The sequence below is a fragment of the Pyxicephalus adspersus genome, chromosome 9 (assembly GCF_032062135.1).
Source record: "Pyxicephalus adspersus chromosome 9, UCB_Pads_2.0, whole genome shotgun sequence".
Lineage (NCBI taxonomy): Eukaryota > Metazoa > Chordata > Amphibia > Anura > Pyxicephalidae > Pyxicephalus > Pyxicephalus adspersus.
The window spans coordinates 49,454,446-49,479,019 of record NC_092866.1 but is presented as its reverse complement, the minus strand read 5'-3'; the positions used below and the strand labels follow the sequence as shown (position 1 = coordinate 49,479,019).

At 38.1% G+C, this 24,574-nt stretch overlaps 1 protein-coding gene across 3 annotated transcripts in view; it reads left to right on the top strand.

Moving 5' to 3' along the window:
* Positions 1–24,574, top strand: part of DCDC1 (doublecortin domain containing 1) — a 215,382-nt gene that overhangs the window by 167,784 nt on the left and 23,024 nt on the right. For all 3 annotated transcript variants that reach the window (XM_072421857.1, XM_072421856.1, XM_072421858.1), the window contains 2 exons: positions 22,565–22,688; positions 24,171–24,352. In XM_072421857.1, coding sequence (XP_072277958.1) covers positions 22,565–22,688; positions 24,171–24,352 — 306 coding nt within the window. The remainder of the gene's footprint in view (positions 1–22,564; positions 22,689–24,170; positions 24,353–24,574) is intronic.

The window sequence follows — 24,574 nt, the reverse complement described above, 5'->3', positions numbered from 1 at the left end:
AATGATTTATCTCATGTTTCTGCATTTGCCTAGAGTTCTTCATAGAGAAGCGACCTACGTTCATGAATAATTACAATATGGCACCTAAATAGTATCTCTTCCAAAGCTGTATTTAGATACATTTTACTTAAATGGAAACTGGGAAAAATGCCTCCAATCTCAAAGGCTTCAACTTTCGTACTTGAATTGTTTTCATTGACAATTGTGACCTGCTTATTTTTTTCGGGGGATTTCTTGTGGCTATTTACATTTTCACTCAGTGAAAATCAATTACCGTCCCACAATAAGCCTCATTTGCTACCTTTGAGTATAATAGAGACACACCATTAGGATGATGACATTACCTAAAAAAGGGCAACACACAGTTGGTAGACGTAAATTAAAGAGGCTTTCACAAATGCATTAGAAGTGCTGCTGTGCCTGAAATATGCATAACATGTCTATCTATTAAGGGCTATTAGTCTGCTGGGGATGATTTGGAAGGAGGAGTGAAGGGGGATGGTAGATTATGATCTAGTACTTTGACAAAATTATGTATTTCCTTTTTCTTCTCAGTATGTGCCATTGATGCAATAAGCAGAGGCCCCCAGCTGAGCTGCATTTGGAAATGCCAGCGAGCATGGCACATTCGCTTCACTAGCCACTGCCGAGGCAAAGCACGGTCGGAAAGAGAGTGCATGTATGCCGACTGGCCCACCCCCTCTTTCATCACGTTGACCTCCGTCTTTCTGCGGATGTACGCCCGGGCGAGCCTCCAAATCAAGTGGAAAACAGCTCCGACAAATCAGTTCATAGGATTTGGGGACATTTAGCTTCCATCAGGCACACATCATCTTACTGATGTTTTGAAAGCAACTTTAGAAGGAACATTAAGAGCAGCAACTTTAGAAGCTGTCTGCGTGGAGCTGGACTATATAGATAGGATACATGCCGTGATTCCCAGTGCTTAGATGACAGGTCAATCATAAGTAAAACAGAATGACATACATTCTGTATATGATATTAGTCAGTATAAAGTTTTCAGTTTTCAGTAAAAAGTAGCAGAAGCTATTAAACACATCAAGTGGTCAATTATTTGCATACTGTGTGATGCATAAATTATTGTATGGTTTAGATGTATACTTATTGCTGTGTTTTCTCAGTAATACCATTTACTGATTATGGGTAAAATAATGACACTTTATATCTCCTAATAAGTTTTGTATTTGGCTGTGTTTGTTGCTTTCAAAAGATTACTATAAGAATATTTAGAAACAAGGTTTTGGGGAACAGATAGTCGGGTCAGTATGTATCCCAGTGATGTCAACATAGTTTTTGGACGTTTCTACTTATGGTTGCTAAAAATTAAAAATCCTACTTTGGCCATGCGTACTGAGCTCTCATGCTAGACCTGATGTAGTTGTAAATGGACCCTTCCAGATTCTTCTACTATGGAGAACATGGGAAACATTCCACCTCAATCAACAACATCAATTTATATACAACAGCGGCATTGAATGGATACTGCACAAGAATCACAATCACTTATAGCTTATTTTTATTGCATAAATCATTGGAGCTGCTGCTTTGTATCTCAAAAAAAGAACATAGTTTTTTTGGTACTCAAGGGTTTTATAGTTTCCTGCATTGAGAACTCATTCTTGGGTCTCTATATTTATTAAAAACATTACCTCAAACATTCCCCACTGGGAATCACTTATTACCATTGAAACACATGGACCTGGAAGATACCCACAAGGGAAAGTTTGAAGGAATGTCAGATCCCTGTTTTGTAAATAGAACCCTTACTAATCTAGCTACTTGAAAATCTAATAATAAACAAGTACGTTAGATTCAGCTACAATAAAACTTTAAAAATACTTCTTATACATGGTCTATCCTTTCCCTTAATCTGACCTTTTCATATAAAACCCATCTCTACCATTGAAAAGCAAATTAAGGTTAGTTACAGAACTATATATGAATGTACATAGAGATAGCTAATGATAAAAATGCCTGACATACTATGGTCCTTCAGGTTACAAAGGACAGAATCAAGCCAATCACATACTTCAAATTTGATGAAGTTAGTGTACCTTTGGTATGTAAGTACCTTTTAGAGCTATAGTAGAAAATATTGTAGCACACAGGTAAGTAAGAATCTTACTATTCAAGATAAGGGGGTAAAAGGCCTGCTCAATACAAAAAGAGTAAAGCTAATGTCACACAAGTTAAAAAATTGCTAACTTTCCACCTAATGATTTCTATGGAGTCACTCCATCTCTGATCGTCGGAGGAAGATATTGTTCCCTCATTAGCAAGGGAGTATAATAAATGTTGATACTTCTAATTAATCACAGTCATCACATTTTGTAGTAGAAGTTATCTGTGAGCAACATTGACCGCTAAGGCCCTGTACTGCTTGATATGTCTCAGAATTTAAAGTGGAACTGAACTTTGTCTACACACACCCTTGTCCTTCCATTATGGATGCAGCCATTCTTTTTCTCTTCCTCGTTTAAGTCTTTGACCATCTTGATTGGCTGACTATGATGACATAACTCCGGCTCCCATGCAAGCTTGTAAACTCATTTAGTACCAGCAGCCCAGGGGAATCTGGGATATACTGGTATTTTCACAGATAAAAAGAGTGATCAGGCAGGTAAGTATGTTTTATTGCCGAAGGGACACCCCCTGTCCCTTTCTACAACAAAGCCATTCCTGGTTGCAAATTTTAACCCTATCTCACCTGAATGGCCCTTTGAGCATTACTGACTGTAGATAAAATACTGCCTATAGATCAAATCCAAAGCTATTTACCTTTTAAAATAAGTTATTTAAATGACTTAAACATAAATCAGACTGCAAAAACAAATCAGTACAAGCTACCAGTTTGGGGAAGGAATTAGCCTAATTTGCATTTAGGTGATTTTTGTTGGGGGTTCTAAAATTAAAATCTAAATGCTTTTAACAAACCATGGCATTTTACAGTTTGACACCAATTTTCTACACAGCATGATTTAGCAAAATCCCAAATTAGCCCAAAGTGAATCATAGTTAACCTATTTTATACCATCTGCAATAAAGTTTACATGCCAGCAAAAAAAAAAAAAAATAGAACTTTCTTGGAGGTTAGGTGTGCCAAACATTTATGCAAACATTGCATCTAACACTGTGCTCTTGTGACACGTTTATAGCCAACAATAATTTGGAGACTGTTCACAGCAGTGGACAAATTTTAGCTGACAACTGAAAAGGGTGTTTTCTTGGCTTTTGTTCTATTGCCTTTGTTTCAAATAACCTGCAAATTCCAAAGAGTCATTAAAATGCAGCTTCTACCTCTGTTAACCTTGTAGGACAGGCTAATGTGGTTTTACCTTTATTAACCTTGTAAAGCCGGTTAGCGATGACTTTAAATGAAATTCATTCTCTGACTCTTTTATAAGGCATCAGGTTTAGCAGTACTGAAGCCCTGAGCTCAGACCCTGCATAGAGAATATGTAGTTTGTATATTTCTACCGTTTTAGTGTTCTCTGGTGGCTTTCAACCACTAGGGGTAATGTGTACGGATGAGTGAGCGAGAATATTAAGTTTAATCTTGCGGCGAATCGGACCTTTCTCGCTTCCCGAAAATGTAAGTGAGAACGGGCTTCTGATTCGCTGGGAGGTCGAGCTCTCGCTGAACAGAAGGAAATCCTCTGCGAATTAACCTCCAGTGCCCCAGGGATCGCACACTATTCTAAATGAATGCAGCTACAGCTGCAATCATTGAGAAGATGCCCAGCACTGGAGAACCTCCTGACATTGTATTTTAAGTATCTCTTACAAATTATACATTTGTATCTGTAACAAATGTATCATTTTTAAGAGATACTTAAATTACAATGTCAGGAGGTTCTCAGTTGCCGGGCATCTTCTCAATGATTGCAGCTGTAGCTGCATTCATTGGGAAAAGTGTGCGATCCCTAGGGCACTAGAGGTTAATTTACCTCTAGTGTCCCGGGGATTCCACACTGAGCTCATCAATGATTGCCGCTGTGACTGCAATCATTGAGAAGAGTGTGCGATCCCCAGGGCACTAGAGGTTAATCAACCTCTAGTACCCCCGGCATTCTCGCTCATCTCTAGTAAAGTGTGGTGGGTTTAAGTGTATTTTTAGTAGGCTTTATGCCTCATTGTTCTCTGTAAATTTTTCTTTTCTGCAGGTCTGGCCAGTAATAGCACTCTATGTTGCAAGCTGATGACACTAAGAAACTGCCACACAATTAGCAGCAACATTGTCAGCCTGCTGTTCACGCTTCTTAAGTTTGGTGTTGGGCTTTCTGTCTATCAGATAGACGACCCAACTGCTAACCAAAGCTGCTGTTACAGGCAGGATCTATAGGTAAGAAACTTTGCAACAGATTCACATAAACTAGTTGCTCAGGAAACTGTATATTTGTAATTCATGCAATGTACATATGCAATGTGATGACAAGCATACTGAAAAATAGTATAAACAATTGTTATTTTTTGGGTTTAGATGCACTCTAATTTTTGACAGGTAGAGTTAAAATTTCTGTCTGACAGCAATAATGACAGAGACTTTAAAAATGACAGAGGCTCTAATCCTTCCTGTTCTAGCTAAAAATAAATATAACATTTTGGCTGGTATTGGGCTTATTATAGTAGGCTTCTGTTAATGCAAGAAGTTTATACTTTTTTTTATAGTAAGTTTTTAAGTTCTAATCCTCAGCCAAAAATACCAAGATATGAATGAACAGCCTACTAAAGAAAACCCAAAAGCTCAAGTACCATTTAAACCTCTTCTTGTGAATCCAGGTTGTCCTGTACCCAGTCTGTGAATGAACAGTAAAAGGAGACGCAGCAGAGTAATGAGCTCATTTTTTTATCAGTCCGTATTTTATGTTCCTCTTGGCATAAATGATGTTAGCACATGAACTGATTTTCTTCTTCTTACATTCTGCTGAATAGGGATTCAGAACCCAAAGGGCCTTGGTTCTGCAGTTTGCTTACATCTGACAGCTGCCAGTCTTCGTCCCTACTTGTATTAACTTACTGTTGCTCTTGGTCTATTTAGGGACATTTTAGTTTACAAATACTTTAATGCCCTGTATTTTAGGGCTTTATCTTACATAGGAGTAGTGGGTATAGCAACCTTTTTCCAAAGCATTTAGCAAACTTCAGGGAGTGATATTGAAGCCTTTAAACCACCATTCAGCTCTAGTTGAGCACAGATTTTATTGGAAACTCAGGCTATTAACGGGCTGTTTACAGGCTTCAGCACTACCTTAAAGAGACTGTGTTTCCAAACCTTTAAAATAAATATGCATGTAATGTACTTTAGGCATTTTATATATCTGTAAAATGCTCTCTTGTGTAGACATCACCTCTGACACTGCCTAATGAGATGTCTGTAGCTGAGAGGCTCAAATAATACGGTATAATATTCCCCTACATTTTTCCTGGGTGCTACAAAAAGGCTATGTAGAAAAATGAACACCCAGAAATAACATCAGTTATAAGAACATAAGCCATATTTATAAATGTGGTGATCATCTGAGAAGATCAACACTTTCTTAGCTAGACCGTCACTATGACGTGATCACCAAATCTATAAAGTGGTGATCGGCAGAGGTCATAATAGAAAACAGTAATGTTTGTTTCAGAAGAAGTAGTATGAGGCCAAAATGCAAGTCAATGAGCCACGTACCACTACTTGCAAAAGTGCTAATCAACATCAAAAGTGTAGATCGAATCGCGATCAGTTATTCCATACAAGTAAATTACATTTCCCATTGCCACTTTTAAGGTATCATAGTACCTTTGATCCCCACATTTAGAAATCTGATCAGGTCAGGATCATATCAGTGTTTGAAACTACCGGTATCTATATTCTTACACTGGTTACAGCCAAGTACTTAGCATTTGCAGAGCATGGCACTGATAACCTATGAATTTCTTATAGCAAAGAATTCTTTAAATTTCCATCAATCTAAAATTCTAAAATACAGATAGAAGTAATGCTACGCTTGAAATAAGTGAAATGTATTTGTGCTGCTATTAACAGTTTACATATTCACCAAGGAGCCCAAGAAAAATTTTCCCACATAACTTAATGTGCGTGTGTTTAATTATAAATTAGGCATTAAAGATTCCGGATGTTCCCCATAATTAAACAAGAAGAATACATGCCGCAGTGTTAATGAACTGTACATGTACCGTGTGCAGCCATCGAGATAACAGGTGTATTAATTTGATCTGGCATTGAATATCATTAGTAATTATTATACTTTAGGCTTATTATTTGTGATTATTGGCAGCCAGCATATTGTGTATTGTATTTTCTAAACACAATCCACGTGAATGTTTATCCCAGACATCTGTTGTCACATAGATTATATACAGTAGATTGACAAACATGACAAATATAGAAATGATGCCAATAATATATTTAGAAGATGTGTTTTTGGGAAGGTATGTTGTAATTGTCTGTTCTCATAGCAGCCAATCAGATTGCAGCTGTTATTTTCCTGATGTGGGTTAGAAAATAAAAGTTTTATTGGATGCTGTAGGCAACGCAATGTACGGTGACCCTGTGATGCCAACTTCCATTATCTATTGTAAGGCACAGAAAGTTTTATTAAGGCTTCAAATTGTGGATAAAAGTTTAGATTTTGCCCCTAGCACAGTTTCTTTATTGGAAATATGTGCTAGAGGTTATTGTAATACCAGAGTCATATTATACCACAATGATTCATGTAGTCACTGGAGCTACAGAGGTAAAATAAATAAATAAATAATTATATATATATATATATATTTATACCACAATGATTCATGTAGTCACTGGAGCTACAGAGGTAAAATAAATAAATAAATAATTATATATATATATATATATATATATATATATATATATATATATACTGTAGTCTTTTCCATTTCATGTAATTGCATTAGACACATTAGGCAGGTGTAACTGACTGTCATTTGTTCTACAGGTAAAATCCAAATTAGTTCTGAATGGCACCCTATCACAAAAATTTGTTGGGTGAATTGTGATGCCTTAGGCCAAGCATTTGAATAAATGGCTGGCCTAAAGTAATGTATATTAACACACACTAATATGGTACCGCAGTTTAAAAAGGACCCTGGAAAGAACTTAGCAGAACAGGATTATCTATTGAAAGATTTTCCCTCTCCTCCCATTCCGGACCTGACAACTCAAACATTTAGGCTCCAGGGAGAAAGCACTGAAGACAATCAGCTACAGGTGGGTACATTTTTCCAGTGGAAAAGAAACAACAGTAAACCACTCAAGAAAATATAAGGAAATGGATCATTCACTATTGAAATCTTGTATCTTTCAAGTTGGATCTTGATCATCAAGCTTACTAGCTTTGGTTAGGGTGCTTTCAACTGCTAGGTTCCCCAAAATCTGGCATTATCTTTATCTGGCAATAAAGAAAAGAAGTAGTAGGAAGTATAGGAGTACCACACCAATGGTAATAGATTCTAAATGCTATCGATTTATGAATTTATAAAGTGAAATGTTTATGTATATTTTGTTTGGACCTTGGTGCTTCAAATATTTATTTTTAACCCACTTTTATATCTTAATAACTGGGTGGGACATACAATGGACCCAACTATTCAGCAAAATATAGCAGTTTATGCTATAATCCACACCAATTGTGTGTTTCGAGGATGGGGGGGGGGGAGCATAAAAAAACCTTCTTATCCTGAAACTATACTGAAAAAGATCATTTGGTAGTGTCATTTATGTAAATAGCATTGGGGCATGTAATTTTATTTTCAAGATTTGAATGAAAAACTAAATCACGGCTGTCCAACTCCAGTCTTCAAGGCCAGGGTTCTTATACAAACAGACACTCTGGGCCTAATTTATTAAAGCTCTCCAAGGCTGGAAAGGATACACTTTCATCAGGGAAGCTCGGTGATCCAACAAACCTGGAAATGGATCTGGTCCAGGATTCAAACATTCAAAACTTTTGCTAACAAATAGAAAATGACTTTGAAGTAATCCATTCTGGGTTTTCTGGATCACCCAGCCTCACTGATGAAAGTGTATCCTTTCCAGCCATGGAGAGCTTTAATAAATCAGCCCCTCTGTGTAAACCAACCCTTAATAATTGTAGACATGTAGACATCTTTTTCGGTGATACCTGTCTAAGCCATAATTTCACTAATTTGTGGTGATTTTGCTTGGTTGTGTAGTAGTTGTGAAGAAAAACCATCAACTCTTCCCTACTCTATCCAAAATTTGTTTCAATAAATATACTTTAAAACAGGAAAAACTCCAGTAAAAGGGCCACCCCAGGGGACATTTTCTACTAACTGGCCCAGTCCAGGTCAACTCTTAGATCGATTTTCTCATCTGTAGGGTTTACCATTGGTATTAAACGTAAAGTCACTTTAAGACTTGTATTACTTTTATGTTTGCCGCCCTCACAGTTTTCCTTTCCTCATACAGCCACCACTAGTATAAAATGTATTATTTACCCCTCCCAAACATGGCTGATATTACTTGGCTTATTTCACATGAAGGTGGTGATTTAATATCACAAAAGCCCTCTGGGGAGGCCTATGTTATGTTTGTAAAAGACTTAAAGGAAATAATGGTTTTTATTTAATCAGCATTAGGGCTTTTGACATGCTGCGCTGCGGCGACCACATTATTCTGCAAACAGGCTCGCGTGACGTCTCTAATACCGCAGAGCAAGCAATAATAAAAAACAGGAAGCGGCACAAGCAGTGATTATAAATTGGCCTATTTGATAAAGAGAGCTTAGCTGTGAAAATGGCAAGCCTGATACACCAAAGCATTTTTATAAGGTTCTAGTCAAACAGTTCCTTTTATGTTTCCAAAGGTGGGGAAAAAAAACATCCTCAAAAAAAGTTACTAACCGTGGAGTATCAAGCTGTCACCTCCAATGTACATATGAAGCAAAAAGCCTTTATCTTAAAGGGGGTAGATGGGAAACATAAAGTGTGTAGTTTCGTTCATGCAGGCCCTTGTTAGGATGCGCGGCTGTGATACAATTTCTGTCAGATACAATCTGCTTGAAATTTTTCAGTCTTTACTTTCAAGCAGAGTGTGGCTTGTCTGTTTTCTAACCTTAGGTGATGGGGCCTGCTGCCTTGTCAAATAACATTTGAGTTTCCTCGCTACCTGCCTGTTGACTAACGCACAGACTCACTGCGGCGGTAGAGCAAGCCTTCAGGGGAAGCAGGATCTGTCTCCTCACGTAATTAGCTGCAGCCGTGTGTGCAGTGAGGAGCTCGCATTCCGACTTCAACAACTGCAATGTCTGTGTGTAAGTGTTTGGAAGTCTATTAACTCTGCTTCTGCTGGAACAAAAACCACTGTGACGACCACATAGGCTTTGTATTTTTAACTTAAACATATTGAGGGTTTAGGTTAAAATATATTTCAGAGGAATGGCAAGTGGAACCAATAAAGCTGTCCCAATAGCTTTTGCCATAGTGTTTGGTGTGCACTACTTTAGCAGTGACAGCCACATTGCCCTTCTTCCCTGGTTGTTCTCTCTATGGCCACTTTCTCTGGTCTTCGTTGGGGTCTTCAAGGCTGCTGTTGCGTGGCCACTTGTGTTTCTCACTTCTATGGCTTTTGCCATAGTGTGTTTGGTGTGCACTACTTTAGCAGTCTGACAGTTATGTTGCCCTTCACCTACCCTGGTTGTTCTCTCCATGGCCACTTTTTCTGGTCTTCCAGTTTGCTGTTGGGTGGCAACTGGTGTTCTCACGCCTCCATATACATGTTGATGATGGATCCTGTTGCAAAGGGCTATTCTCTCTATTTTATAGATTCTGAAAGTTATCAAGGGGTGTAGACTGCACTGCTCATGCACCACAGACAGTATACAATAGTAAGAAAATGATAAGAGACAGATAAACCTGTTTTGGCAAAAAAGACTTGTAAAGTCTTTTCTTAGGCTACGTACACACGTGCAATAGTTGTCGTTAGTAAACGAACGATTAACAACCGATCAACAATTATTTTAAACAATTGTATTGTGCACAATTCTGTACATGCTGAAACGATACGATCGTCCAAATATAATCCACCAACAATGTACACACACGATCGTTTGAACGATGCAGGAAGTGACGTGTACTGGAGAAAGTGTATCACAGAACAATCCACGATCACTGAATGACCGTATACACAATAGATAATCGCCTAATCAGATCTGCCGGGACGTTCGTTTCCAGTGACATTCCTCGTTCATCGGCGTTGTTGGTCAGTTGTTGTGCACTTTTTTTGTTAACAATTATCGGATGATCAGTCGTTAGCCCTTCGTTTCCAATGATAGTTATTACAAGTGTGTGGTTCTGCTGCCTATTTTCATCATATACCAAGGATAGTTTCTCTCAATTACCCTAACTTTATGGTTTTTGGAGGTGTTGGAGAAATTGTAGTCCCTGGAGGGAACCCACTCAAACACAGGGGGAAACTCCTTCCGTCTAGTGTCTTGGCTTGACTTTAAACCTAGGAACTAGGAGGACACATTCTTTATTGTATTGCATTGTGATATATTAACATGAAATTTCCAACATGCATCTTTGCTAACTGAACAGAATAAAAATTCATCAGCCTTTCTACTCTGGTTTTCTTATGTTTGGGAGAATTATCATGTCTAGTTAAAAATACTCTTTTTAATAAAAATATTTAAATCTATCTGCAGTGCAGTGCAGATAGGTGCAATAGGCACTTTCGGAATATATGTCTAATCTAAATACAATGCCTAGACCACATTTTGACCAAATGTAAGTAAACCATTGCTTTATCCCCTTGAATTGATTACACCAATATTGAGCTATCAATATATCAGATATGAAAGTATGAAATATGAAGTTGAATGTTGAACATGAATAACATGAGTTTTATGTAATAAGATGTTGATGTATGATGATTGGATATTTAATTGAGAGTTAGCCCTAAGACTAATATAATATTTTTTATCACGTTAGCAATTAATAGATAAGACCAATCTATCTATTTTACTAAAATGTTATTACCTTTAATCCTACATTTATGTTATTAATGCATAACATTATTAATGTAATGCAACTAGTAGAATAATACCCCTAGATAAATATCCCAACAAACATCTAATCAGAATATTTTCATATCAAACTGTAATCTCTGATATTATATTCTTATCTGTACTATATAGAAACTATACAACTTTTGCAACAACACACCCCTGAGGAAGCCTATAATCGGCGAAACGTGTCGGGAAATTCGTGACCATAACAGGTCACACCTATATTGTGTTAGCAAATTTATGTCCAGGAGAAATATCCCTTTGACAGTAATAGGATACAGGATATATGGTGAAAAAAACTATATTGTATAATTATGTATGCACTAACTGTAAATACAAAAATACACAATTAACTTTTCAGCACAAAACTTTTGAGCCTCAAACCTCTTTCTTTCTCCTCTACCTACAAACCATGTTTTATTCGGCCATGGATATATCATCATTACAGGCTGGCTGCACATGGGTAAGTATGTGCCATAATCTGCAACAGATACTTGCTGATTATAGCAGAAGCTCATCATTCACTAATGAGTTTAGTTCTACTTTAACTTACATTTGCATTGGTTTTTACAAATAGCAATTATTTTGACCAAGAATGCTCTGGACAGATAACTTTTTCTGCTACTGCCTATTGGTCAACAAGGATTTCCTAATTGGGAGGGGCCAATGGAGATGAAAGAGGAGCCAACCCAGGACTCTGCAAGGATTATTTCATTTTAAACAAATACAGCTACAGATAAACCTGGTTCTTGTTTGACTCAACTTGATTAGGCAAACATCTCTCTGCTTGACTGTAGATTCAGCCAAATCTCACTTCTCTTGATGCAGCAATTCTCCTTTCTTCTGCTTTCTACGTATGTAAAGGAAATTCGATTAGAGTAAGGCTATGTACTCATGTCCTCTGTGGTTTATGGCTCCGCCAAACTGGCTTCTGTACACATGTCAGATTCTTGTTCTAGACGAGCCCTGTGGTTCCCATCGACCAAGAATCTGACATGTGTACAGAGGCCAGCATGGCGGATCCATGAACGACAGAAGAGGAACAATTGCAATGGAAGTAAAGGGGAGGCAACGCAGCAGGGTGTCGGTCGCTCGTTTATTTCCCCCTCCCCTCTACATAGAACAGAACGGCGCTGTATGTAAGACACATGTTAAGACATCTTTGGGTCGTTTGTCGTTGGAAACAATCGTAAAACATAATTTCCAATCACAAATCTGTGTCTGCAGCCTCATACATCTTTCAGTAGCTGGGAAAACTCTGCATATTATAAATCTTCCTTTATAAGGCCATGTACACACGTGCACTGCACGATGCATGAACGAGTGTCATACATAAAGTACTGTTCTGCTCTATGGAGAGGAGAAGGAGAACAAGGGAGCAGCACCCCGTTGCACTCTCTCCCCTTCACTCACATTACGATCGTTTGTCGTCAATAATCTGTGGATCCGCTAGGACAGTCGTTCGGACGATGGACGACGAGCACTGTACACACGCAAGATTCTCATCTGATATCTGCCCAGAGCCGTTTATCGGACGAGAACCATTGCACGTGTGTGTGTATAGAGTATAGCCAAAGTCTATAGGTTGGCCAGTGACAGAACATGAAAACATGCACTATAAATATGACCAAAATAACAGTTTTGGATGTGCCACCTCTATGTCAGCGGCTGATAAGAAGCTTTGAATGAGGTGTAATAAGAATCAAATGTTGTATTGTTAACTTAATACAAGGACCACCAAACCAGAACAATTGTCTTCTCAGTGGTAACAAGCAATTGGTACAGTTACAGAAAAATTACTGTTTTCTTTTTGTACCATATTTATGAGGGTCAATAACATCACAGATCATTGTTTGTGACCTCTAAGCCCTCATGTGGAAATCTAAAACTGGTATACGAGCACTTTAAAAGGTTCATTAATCACAAAGATAGCAGAAATAAACCTTCAATTCCATTTTTAATAATCATGTTTGCTGATAACGCCAATGGCTTTTAAGCAGTACCTCCATATACATGATTGCCATTTATCTGCTTATGCCAGCGAGATCTGGTCCCCTTCATCAGTTTAAAAACAAGCCACTGCCAATATCCACACAGAGAAAACAAATAATCTGGCTTGTCCCCCATACAATTGCATTTCCCACATAAGCGCAATTAATGTGCCCATTACAATAGCGCAGCACAATGATGGCTTTAACCGCATTGATATCGTTCATGTTTGTGTTATCGGAGGAGTAAATGCAACCAAATGGCCATTTTCTTATCTCTTCCCGGTACATTAGAAAAGTTCACGCCCTGCTCTTAAGCTTTTTTTTTCTCCACAACACAGCTGTAGAGTATTTTAAAGCCTATTTTTTAAATAAGTGATGCTCAATTTGTCTTTGATGATCCGAATGATTCAGGTGAGATAGGAGCCCTGTCGGGCCCTTATTTGCATAAAAATTAATCACGGAAAAATGTAAATTGATAAAAATTTTGCCTGCCTTTTTTTCGACCCCCCCTTGTGCTCGAAAAGCCACGGATGGCTCCCAAAAGCAATCATCACAGTATGGTGCCACGCTGGAAGCCGAACAAATGATCACATTTGTGTTGAACACTGGCTCATTTAAATGTCAGCATTGACGGGGCGGCACATCACATGATAAAAGAGAGAGAGAGGAAAAAAAAAACCTAGAGAGAAATACACAGCAGCCGAAAGAGAGTATAAAATCTGTGGGTACTTCTTAGAGAAACATGATCTAATGGGAATGAAACAAACGTTAATTATCCTTTTTTCGAACTGATAATTGTTTTAGTGTATTACCAGAAAAGTATTCCAATTTATTTGGAATCAAACAATACCGTGCCTGAATGCAGTACCTTGTTAGATTTTATTCCCCCCTCAATTTTTAACAACTGTAATTAATCTTAAAAGGATAGTACAGAAAATAAATTAACTAGCATCTGGCAGATATGTTGTCTTTTAACTATTTCCCCTGATTAACAGCTTATTTGATGTTATTGCCCTTCTCATGCTGTGTTACTGCTCCAAAACCTCCGTCCAATGAAAATGCATAATTCTTGCCACTTTTAAAAAAATGTTAAAGTAAGGATTCTGTCCCAGGCACATTCACGTGTATGTGTGTAACACATAAAAATACACCTGCTGTACATGAGATGTGTTGAGGTACCATTTATAATAAATGATACCACATTCATAGTGCATGCTGTCAACTTTCTTAGCTAGAGAAAAAAACACTGTGCACCCCTCTGAAATAGGCCTTACTTTGTTTGATGTTTATCAGAGGATTTACACTGCAAACGATTTTCCGCGATCGTTTCCATCAACAGAATGAGCTCTGTAGTCACAGCACCATTGTTCTAAGAAGAAGTAAATCGGGGAACGAGGGAGCACCACCGGCTGTGCTCTTCTGCATTCTTATTATTATTTTTATAAACTGTATTTATATACTTAGAAGTGAACAGTGGTTGTTTCTCATTGGTTGTTCACCAATCCACCAGATTGGATTAACGAACAACAAATTTTTGCCTGAGATGAGCACAATTGTTGTTGACTAATATCTGACATGTATATAGCTTAAGTGGATGACTTTTATAACCTCAAGGAATGGAACACTGCCTATTACCATGCCCAGTACTTCACTTATGGGCCAATAGAAGCCAATTTCACTACACAGTATGGTAAGGAGCTCGCTTTTAGTAAAGAAAAAATTTAAAGCAGGGTTGGTGGGGGGTTCACATAAAACCATGTTTAACAAACATGATAGCATCTGCTTGCTTTTAGGTGGGACTGTGTAAGGTTTACAAACACTGACAGGTTCTCTTTACTATCCCACTAAACTACATTACTAGTAAAATGCAGCTAAGGTTGTCCATGTGTGCATGAACTTGACTGAACCTTTGGTGCCTGCTATACCTATAGTAATATTTAGGTTCTCTTGTGCATGTGCATTTTTTTGCTGCAGTGGATAGTTCAGTGTAAATAAGCTCAGAGCGTAAAGTGTTATAACCTTCTTTAGCTTGAAAAAACTTGCCTGTGTGCATATCTCTAAAATCAATCTTTTTTTTACTACGAGCTTAACTTGTATGACCTTAGGGCGAAGAACTGTACATTGCTTATTTCTGTTCAACGGCATTGCACTTATAGACCATGACCACAGTAATGCTTTGTTTGGGATTCAGTGCCAGACAATCCACATCTTCTAAGGACCTGGAGAGGATACACTTTCGTCAGTGAAGCTGGGTGATCCCAAAAACTTAAAAATGCATTTCCTAAAGTAACTTTCTATTTGTTAGCAGATGTTTTCAATCTTGGACCAGATCTATTCTAGATTTTTTTTAGATCACCCAGGTTCACAGATAAAAGTGTATCCTCTCCAGTCCTGGAGTGCTTTAATAAATCAGACCCTAAGACTTTATTCCTTTTGGGAGCACATCCTATTTTTTCATGGAATGTTGTTTTTCAATCAACTTTGTTACTTTTTTCTGTAATCACGGAACCCTTTGGTTTTAGGGATTTAATACAGAAGAAGTATTCCTAAAAGTAGCCACAACAGCTCCCTACAGTACAAAGCCTGATGTATATATGTCAGCATGTACACGTATAAATGTCTCATGCACATATGATATTATACTGCCCCCCCTTAGTAGTTTTGACTACCCTGAAGGAAAGGTTAATGACCCACTCTAATGGCACAGTCCATAGAGGATGGTCCATTAAATGGTAAGGTTACAGAAAACCTGATCCAGCCAAAAACTTTTTTTTAGTTTTGTACAACAAAAAGAATGCTTTAACTCCTGTGTGTCTTCATAAGGACAGGAACAGGAAACAATGGATTAAATATTTCTTTAATCCTTTTCCAACCACATTTTACAAATTACAAAGCCCAAACCAGCCAAAGCCTGTTATGTTCATTTTTTGTACGGAGAGGAAATGGCTGTACACTTTTCTGCAAGAACATCACAAGGTCAAGAAATTGTGAAATATTTCATCAAAAATCATAAATGTTAAAGTTGAACTCCAAGGAAAATGAAAAAATACCCTTTGCATTGAAAGGGGTATATGTTGTTTTTGTGTCTAGGGTACCATTAAAAAGCAATTTTACTTATCCTATTCATCATTCTGGAAGCCAACTTTCTCCACTTTTCTCTGACCCTGCAAGTTGTGGAATGGCTCTCAACATCATCACTTACATAGCAACACTAAGGGTCTCGTGTTATTTGTAATGATGTTTGAGTTTGAGAGTGATTAGAAGGTTTGCAGAAGAAATGGACGCCTGATGAGCAGATTAGGAAAGTATTATTACACAGTAACTGTCCCTCAAGAAGACTCACAATTTAATGTCCCTCCCATTGACACGTGGCATTAACAAAGGCTGAATTTTAATTTTTGAGGGAAGCCAATTAACCTTACTGCACTTGTTTTTGCAATGTGGGAGGAAATCAGAGTGCCCAGAGGAAACCCAAGTTACCCAAGGGAGAACATACACTCCATACAAGTAGTGTCCTGGCTGAGGTTCAAACATGGGACCCCAATGCTGCAAAGACCAGAGCGCTAGTCACTGAACCACCATGCTGCCAAGATAAAAGTTTACACTCTAGTGACAAAGAAGCTTTTGAAACATAAGCTGCACAAAAAACATGTTTTTGTAACATAAATGAGACACCTAAACAAATGTTGGATAACAGATGGTTTATTTTTTTACAATAGTGAAAAGGAAAAAAACCTAAGCCAGCAATAGAGTACACAATGAACTCCTTAATGATAGCAGCCTTTTATTCACACAACTTAATGACTCATTAGCAGTGACTCTTCCCTTATCAGAGGGGGAAAAGCAATCGTTTGTAACCCTTTATACCTGTTTTGGGATTCTGCTGTAAAACAATACAAGCATTATAAACAACCTGTTGAATCCTGACCCTCATTGGTGGTTGTATCTTTGTTGCTACTAGAAGAAATGCAATTTTGCATGTTGTTTGTGATTCCCTCCATGATGACATAAATTACATTATAGTTGATTTGGTTTTTATTTGGAGAATTTAGACTAAAGGCAAACACAATATGTGGCCCAGTTGTGGAAGGTACAGATTTATGACCCAACATCAGTGTACTCTGATCTTAATATTGGGTGACGTGATATCTGGGACCCACAAGAGGAGACTTCACTTGCCGAGTGCTGAAATCAAAAGTCTGAACAGGTAGCATGTAACTTTTTATCTTCCACCATGTGTCAGTAACTATGGGTCCTCATCTGATCAATGCCTGAACAGTAAACCTCAACTCAGGTTTAGTTCAAGGCCTAATCGGCAGGACTGGGACAAACATTCTCAATACCTAAGCTATTGAGCACTGTAAACGGCACTGTAAAATGTGAACCTAAAGGTGCCAACTTGAACTTGATTTTTGCCTTGCATGAGGATTGTCTTTGCTCCCAATATTTCAGCTAGTCTTGTACTAAATTACATTAAAAAATAATAGCAAACATCTGTTTGGATGCATTAGGTTGCATGGACACTTTTTCCTCCAATCTTACATTTTTTGATTTATGTCGTGTTTTTGGATAACTCCTCTTTTTTAAATCAAATCAAATGTTGCAAAAATATACAAAAAAGCAGGTTTTCTTCTCTACATCAATTTTAATTTACAGCCGTTGATAAAGTACTTACTGAGATTTAGCAAATATTTATAAGATATAAAAAATTCAGTGAACATATATTCTCGAGTATCTCTGCATCCCCCTCCTGACTCGATGAGACGGCACTGCAATAAGCTTGTGATGCGAATCTGTTTCAGGTCCCATGACCTAAATGCAAGTCTTTAAATAAATAAGAGAGAATATGTTATTAGAAACATTAATTTGCATGGGATTTGAATCTCATTATCTCCCACAATTTGTTTGATCTCCTCACAGTTTGGCTTACACATAATGGATTTGACGCTTGGAAGAAAAAAAAAACTTTAATACCAATTTTATAATTTGTAGCATGCTGCATGTAAAAGAATTACAAATATTAAAATGAAAGACAGAACTGGGTGTCGTGGGCCTTCAGTCATGTTTGGGTTTCTTTTCTAATTGCCAGGGATGAGAGGGTAATAAGAAATGTGGAAACATCAATGTCTTCTCTGTGCTTGGATCCCAAAGTCTTCCTGCCTTCTGTGATGGGAATGTGGGGCATATCTGAATCATGAATAAACTTCAAAAGCTACAAATAGCATATGTGAAAAATACTCAAACTTGTATGAAAAAAGTATTGCCACATTTGATGAACTGTAGCATGTTTGCATAAACATAGATCACATCTTGGTTAATTAACTCCAGATTAGTGGTACTCCAAAGATGTCTTGTTTGGTTGAATAAGCCATTTTTTTAACTCAAGAACAAAGAAGTGATGTTTTAAGCTAGTGTATCTCAGCCAGGGTTCCACTAATGGCTGTGAGGGTAATACGCCAGTCAAGTCAAGCCAATAAGTCATTTTCCAGTGACACCAATGATCTTTTTGGCAATCTGTAAGAGTGTCAGCCTTCCCACTGACCAGCAATGTAAGAGAGATTCTTCCTATTTACCATTACTATAATAAACTGTGAGCTGTGGATATAGTAATTAAAGCAGTGGTTCCCTGAAGACTTGAAAGTTATTCAAACAGTTCCCCTGTGTTCAGAAATTGTCTTAAGCTATGAACACATAGTCTAGAATATTGTTTCTGGAAATGATCACAACTGTTCATCTCATGCGTTATGTGAGTGCACATATCTTAAAGAGGAAGAAGACTGGAAAAAAATTGCACTTACCTTTATTTCTGCAGATCCCTTGATCCCGCCTGCGATGTCCATGAGTGAGTCCTGCACCATCCTGGAATTCTGCTTCGTCCTGGTGCGGAGGAAGTGCCGGGCGCTGCCATCTTTGTCTGTCTTCTTCTTTCTTCTAGCAACTGTATGTCACCTGATCTCGCACTGTGCAGTGTGACCTAGCCCACAGTAAAAAGAAAAAATTGATAGCCGATCTCACTGCGCATGTGTGACATTAGCATTTTTCCCCTAATGTATTAAAAAACCGAAAAAGTAAAAAAATCTTGGGAATGTGCAGAAGGAGCAATCAGGAGCCTTATGGGATGCATGACGTAGGTATCCCAGGAGGCTCTGCGCTCCCATTCGGTCTTTACCGCCTCAGCGATAAAGACAGAAGGGTTGAGCTTAACCCTTTTAAAAAAATCTCATGTCTGTCTGATGTGTGTACCAGGCTTTTAGGGGTGATGGTGGTATTTTTAAGCTAAGAATATTTTTTGAAAGTACAGAAAATATTCTATTGAACACACTCTAAATCCATTTTCCTTGGTACTCCAATGTACTGAGCTGATACTCAATGCAAAACCTTCTCTTTTAATTCCTTATGGTAATAATTGAGAAGCTGGAGAGATCTTCAGCGTTTTTAATCTAAATAGGGAGAAAAGCCATTCTCAACCTTTTTACATGGGGGAACTCTTAAAATAATTTTCAAGTATCAGCAAACCCCTGCCAATATTTATGATATGCCTAGTTCAAGGTATATTAGCCTGGTGGTCCCAGGGAAGAATGCCTCTTACATTGTTGATCATTGTCAATGTCACCCCTTACAGATACCTAAATAGATCATTGGTGTCAGTGGTAACACAAATAGCTCACTGTTCATGGACTCCTAGAAAGCCTGGTTGAGAAACCCTGCTATAGAGTGAGGATGTTGCTTCTAAGGTGACGATGGATACAGTACAGTGAGTGTTGTCACCCAAGGTAAAACCTAAAAACCAAATAATAACCTAGTCAATAAATCTAAGGTGAACTACAATATGCAGTGCATTGCAAAAATTTTCATCCCCATCACAGTCTTGTTTTGTTTCATTACATGGAATTAAAATGGATTTTCATTTGAACTTAAAAATCTATTCCAAACTGTTGAAGTGGAATGGAAATAAAACTACCCTGTGTACATGTAAAACACAAACAATTAAACCATGAAAAAGTTGTAAGTATTGTATTCATCGCCATTGCTATGAAACCCCCAAAATAAAATCCTGTCTAACCAAATCACTTCAGAAGTCACATAATTAGTTGGTTAGGGTCTATCTCTGTGCAGTCAAAGTGTCACATGAACATTCAGATTATAATATATACACAGAATATAAATAGATGAGTTTTGAAAGGCCACCAGATCTTCCACACCACTAAAGAAGCAACCCAAAGACCAAGGAGAACCTAAAAAAATGTCAGAGGGAGTATCTGTCCATGGGGCCACTTTAGGCTGTACATTCTACATCTGGGTTTTTCAGCTTTTTTACCATGGGAGAACCCTTGAAATAAGGTTCAGGGCTTAGGGAACCCTTTCTATAATTACTATATCCACAGGTTACAGTATATTAGTGTGGTGGTCATTGGTTAGAATACCTCTTACACTGCTGGCTATTGGTAAGAATGTCACCTTTACAGATAGCAGAATAGATCATTGGTGTAAGGGAAACTGACCTGAGAGGTACAAATTGCTCATTGCTCAAGGAACCCCTAGCAACCTCTGGAAGAACCCTGGTTGAGAAACTCAGAAAATTGAGCAGAAAAAATAATTTCCTAGAAAAAAAAAAAACACACTTGAAATTTGCCTAAAGCACACTGCAGACTCCCTAAATACAAAAAAGAAGGTTCTTTGGTCAGATGAGAGCAAAGTTGAACCTTCTGGCCATCATGGGAAACACCAATGGTTGTGCCAACCCAACACTTCTTATCACCCTAAGAATTAGATTCCCCCAGTGACGTAGTGGAGGGACATCGTGATGTTTTTTTATTAGCAGGGACAGGAAAACTGGCCAGGGCTGAAGGAAAGATAGATAGAAATAAATATAGAGTTTCAGGTTGCAAATAATTGTTACTGAGATGAAAGTTCACCATGCAGCAGGACAATGACCTTATACTGATAAATCAACACTGAACTGGTTTAAAGGGATAAAATTAATGGAATGGCCTAACTCAGACCCCAATGCAAGAGACAATCTGTGACTTGAAGATTGCTGTACACCAACACAACCCATGTAATTGAAGAAGTCCAAGCAATTTTGTCTTGAGGAATGGGCTAAAACCCCAGTAGCTAAACGTGCTAAACTAATAGAGACATAACCCAAGGGACTTGCAGCTGTAATTGCAGCAAAAGGTGGCTTTATAAAGTATTGACTTTGTGGAATGAATATCTATACACATTCATGATTTATGTTTTTGTCTTGATTATTGTTTATGTGACACTAGATTATTTTTGCACCTTCAAAATAGTAGACATGTTGTGTCAATCAAATAGTGCTACTCTTAAAAAATTCATTTGAATTCTAGGTTGTAATGCAACAAACAAAACAAAAATTGATATTGAATACTTCTATAAGGCACCAGGCCTACCTTAAATATCTATTTATTTTTTTCCAGTATATTAGACCCTTTTTCTACACTACAGTACTTTGTTTAACCAAAAGGAGATTTTACATCCAGTCTGTACCATGTGCAGGATTCTTTCCTTATATCCCTGTGCAAAGTGATAGATGTCCCATGGGTACCCACAATTTCTTTTTATAGTTAGAGCAAATACTACTGTTTTATGCACTTTTATGTCATGTCTGTTGGTTTTATTGTACAGTTCAGGTAAAGTGTTTTTTGTGTTCTAAAGTAACAGGAGGTACAATTAAATTATTATTCTGTACAACAAATACTAACACAACCAGTTGTAAAGTTATGTTTTAAAATAAAATTGCATTGTGTGTCCTTACAAATATATCCTATTTTACATATAAAAATAGCAGCTTGAGAACATTGCACTGATCAGTTGAGAGCAATTTGTGCCTGAAATTTTGAACCGGTAAAATAAATGCAAAGCTTAATCTCTAATAAGCTTAATGGATTTTGAAGAATCTGTTGCTTAGTTTATAATGAAAAATCTGGTTTAAGCCCAGACAAAGTGTAAATGATCATCTCCAAACTTAGTTTCAGCTTTATCTTTGGTGCTAAATTCTGCAAATCTTATATTGTATATAATTTATAAGTGGGCAAAAAGAGTTTTGTCTCAGTTGTGTGATATGTTGTCTCCATCTAGTGGTATGTTAGTAAAATGCATGTAGCAATGAAAGTATGATGATGTTTTATCTTTACTTGGTTTTTGTGAGTTCATTTTAAAGGAATATGTACTAAGAGACTCACTGAAGCTGCCATTTATGACATTCATGTGAAAATGGAAATTTAAATGCTGCTTTAAATGCTTGTCAGTAACCAAAAAGTATCAGATTTCAGTTATAAGAAATCTCTATATAAATTATGTCCAGCAAAATATAATTGGAACTATAAGGATATTGAACAAGCATTGGCATTACTGGAGAAATGTTTCCTCCAAATAGCACTTTTGGCTGTGAGCTGGGGGAGGTTCACAGATGTCTTGTATCTCAATACATTGCATAGGATATTGCATCCAAATAAATCGTGTTCTTCTCTGCAGATGGGCAATAAAACACGAAGGCTTATCCAAACCCGGCCAATGGAAACTGTCAAAAGTGGAAAACCCTCTGTGGAACAAACTGACCTATTTGTGGCCAGTTCTGCCAAATGGAGAAATTAATGAGGTATTATTGAATGTAATGCTTTACATTATGAAGGCAACACATTTAAAGTATGGATATAAAATATTGCTTATGCTTTATTGTTGAATTGAACCCTCTGTGTCACCAAGGGACAACAGAAGGCTCTGTCACGGTGCCACAGGGCAGGATGGTGCATCCCCAGAGTCACCAGCCCAGTTGGCAGAGACGTGCGCAGGGTGCAGAGTCTAAGAAGCCACCCGGTCTTCTTCAGAGTCTCTAGATGTGAGAATGTTATGCTGCAGGTAGTTGCCAGGTTGGGGCCTCCGTGCACACAGAGGCTGCTGACTGCTGACAGAGAGGTATAAAGCGAGGTGCAGGAAAGAGAGACAGGAGCGTGGTCAGACAAGCCAAAGGTCAGGACAGGCAGCAAACAGGGTTAGTCGAGGATTTCCAAACGTCAGGGCAGGCGGCGATCAGGAGTAGTCAAGGGTCAAAGCCAGGGTCGGTACACAGGAGAATCATCAACAGAAAATAGGAACAACTGTAACCCAGGAATATAGCCAAGAAGAACTCCTATTTCAGGCAACTTCCTATTGCCAGTCACTTCCTTTCATGGGGAAGGTCATGTGATGGATGGAGGAGGCCATGTGACTTTCAGGCATCCTACCCTACCACCAGGGGGGGTGCTGGAGACAAGGCAGTTCAGGTGGTATTCACATCTCCACCAGCAAGTGACAAGCGTGAGGGCAGACAGAACATAGCAAATAAAAACTGTTACTACCAGAGGCCACTGAAAGTACTAGTACTAACTGGACAAGACATCTGGTAGTCACAAAACAGATCAAGATACAAATACATTTATTAGGAATATACAATGTGACTGTCTCCCAGCAGTGACTAAGCAGCACTACCCTGCTTTCCAATTCCAGCAGTAAGCTGAACTCACCCTACTCCACCTTTCCAAAAGTAACTCTGCAGCTCAGTTCCCCCTTCCATACAGTGGTGCAGCTGCTTAATTCACTCTGACCACCTTCTTGTTGCAACTCAGCAGCTTGCTGCACCTTAATTCCACCTTTCAGTACTTACTAAGCAGCCTTCCTAACATTTAACCCCTAATTTAAACACAGAGCAGTCATTCTGGTGATGGGGAGCTGATTTGCAGAGAATGGCTTGAACGAGTTTTGTACTATACTCATACTATGAAATTCGAAGATGAATTCTTCCTCAGTATCTGCAGCTACCGAGGTCAGAAAAGGTTTATTGTATCCTATTTACAGTTTGTTAACAATATGTAAAGGATTATCCTGAACACAGGATTACTTTGTGGAAGACTGAAAGAGGCAGCTGGATTAGAAGAGTCAGACGCACTGATCAATAGAATTTTTATGTCAGGTCTTGGCATCTACTAAATGTATTGAAATTTGAGAAAACATATAAAAATTGCTGCACATGAGGGTTTTATGCTCACAGTGTAAGAGTATTTGAATAATAATTTTATAAAAATGTTTCATTTTTTTTTGCTAGGACTTTGATTGGCCCATTCAAGGATCACTTATAGCAAACAGTCCCCCTCTGCAGAGACCTGCCTTCAACCATCCAGACAACCTTACCCCTATGAGATTGAGGGTTCTGAGGAACGGGGATTGTGACCAGAGCAAAGCCTGTGTCATCGTGGGACCAGACCTAACCAATCTGCTCAAGAAACAGTATGTAGCCAAAGCTAGTCTTTAACATTCTGATTTTTGCTTATTTGTTTTACTAGGATCTGTGTTGCATCAAAAAAAGCTTCAGTCCCTATGTAAATTATTGGGAAAGCAAAGGCAGTTTGCAGCAGATTAATGCAGTTTAGATGAAGATCAAATAAAGGTAGTCCCCGAGTAAAGGACATCCGACATACAGATGACTCCTAGATATGAAGGGGCTTACCT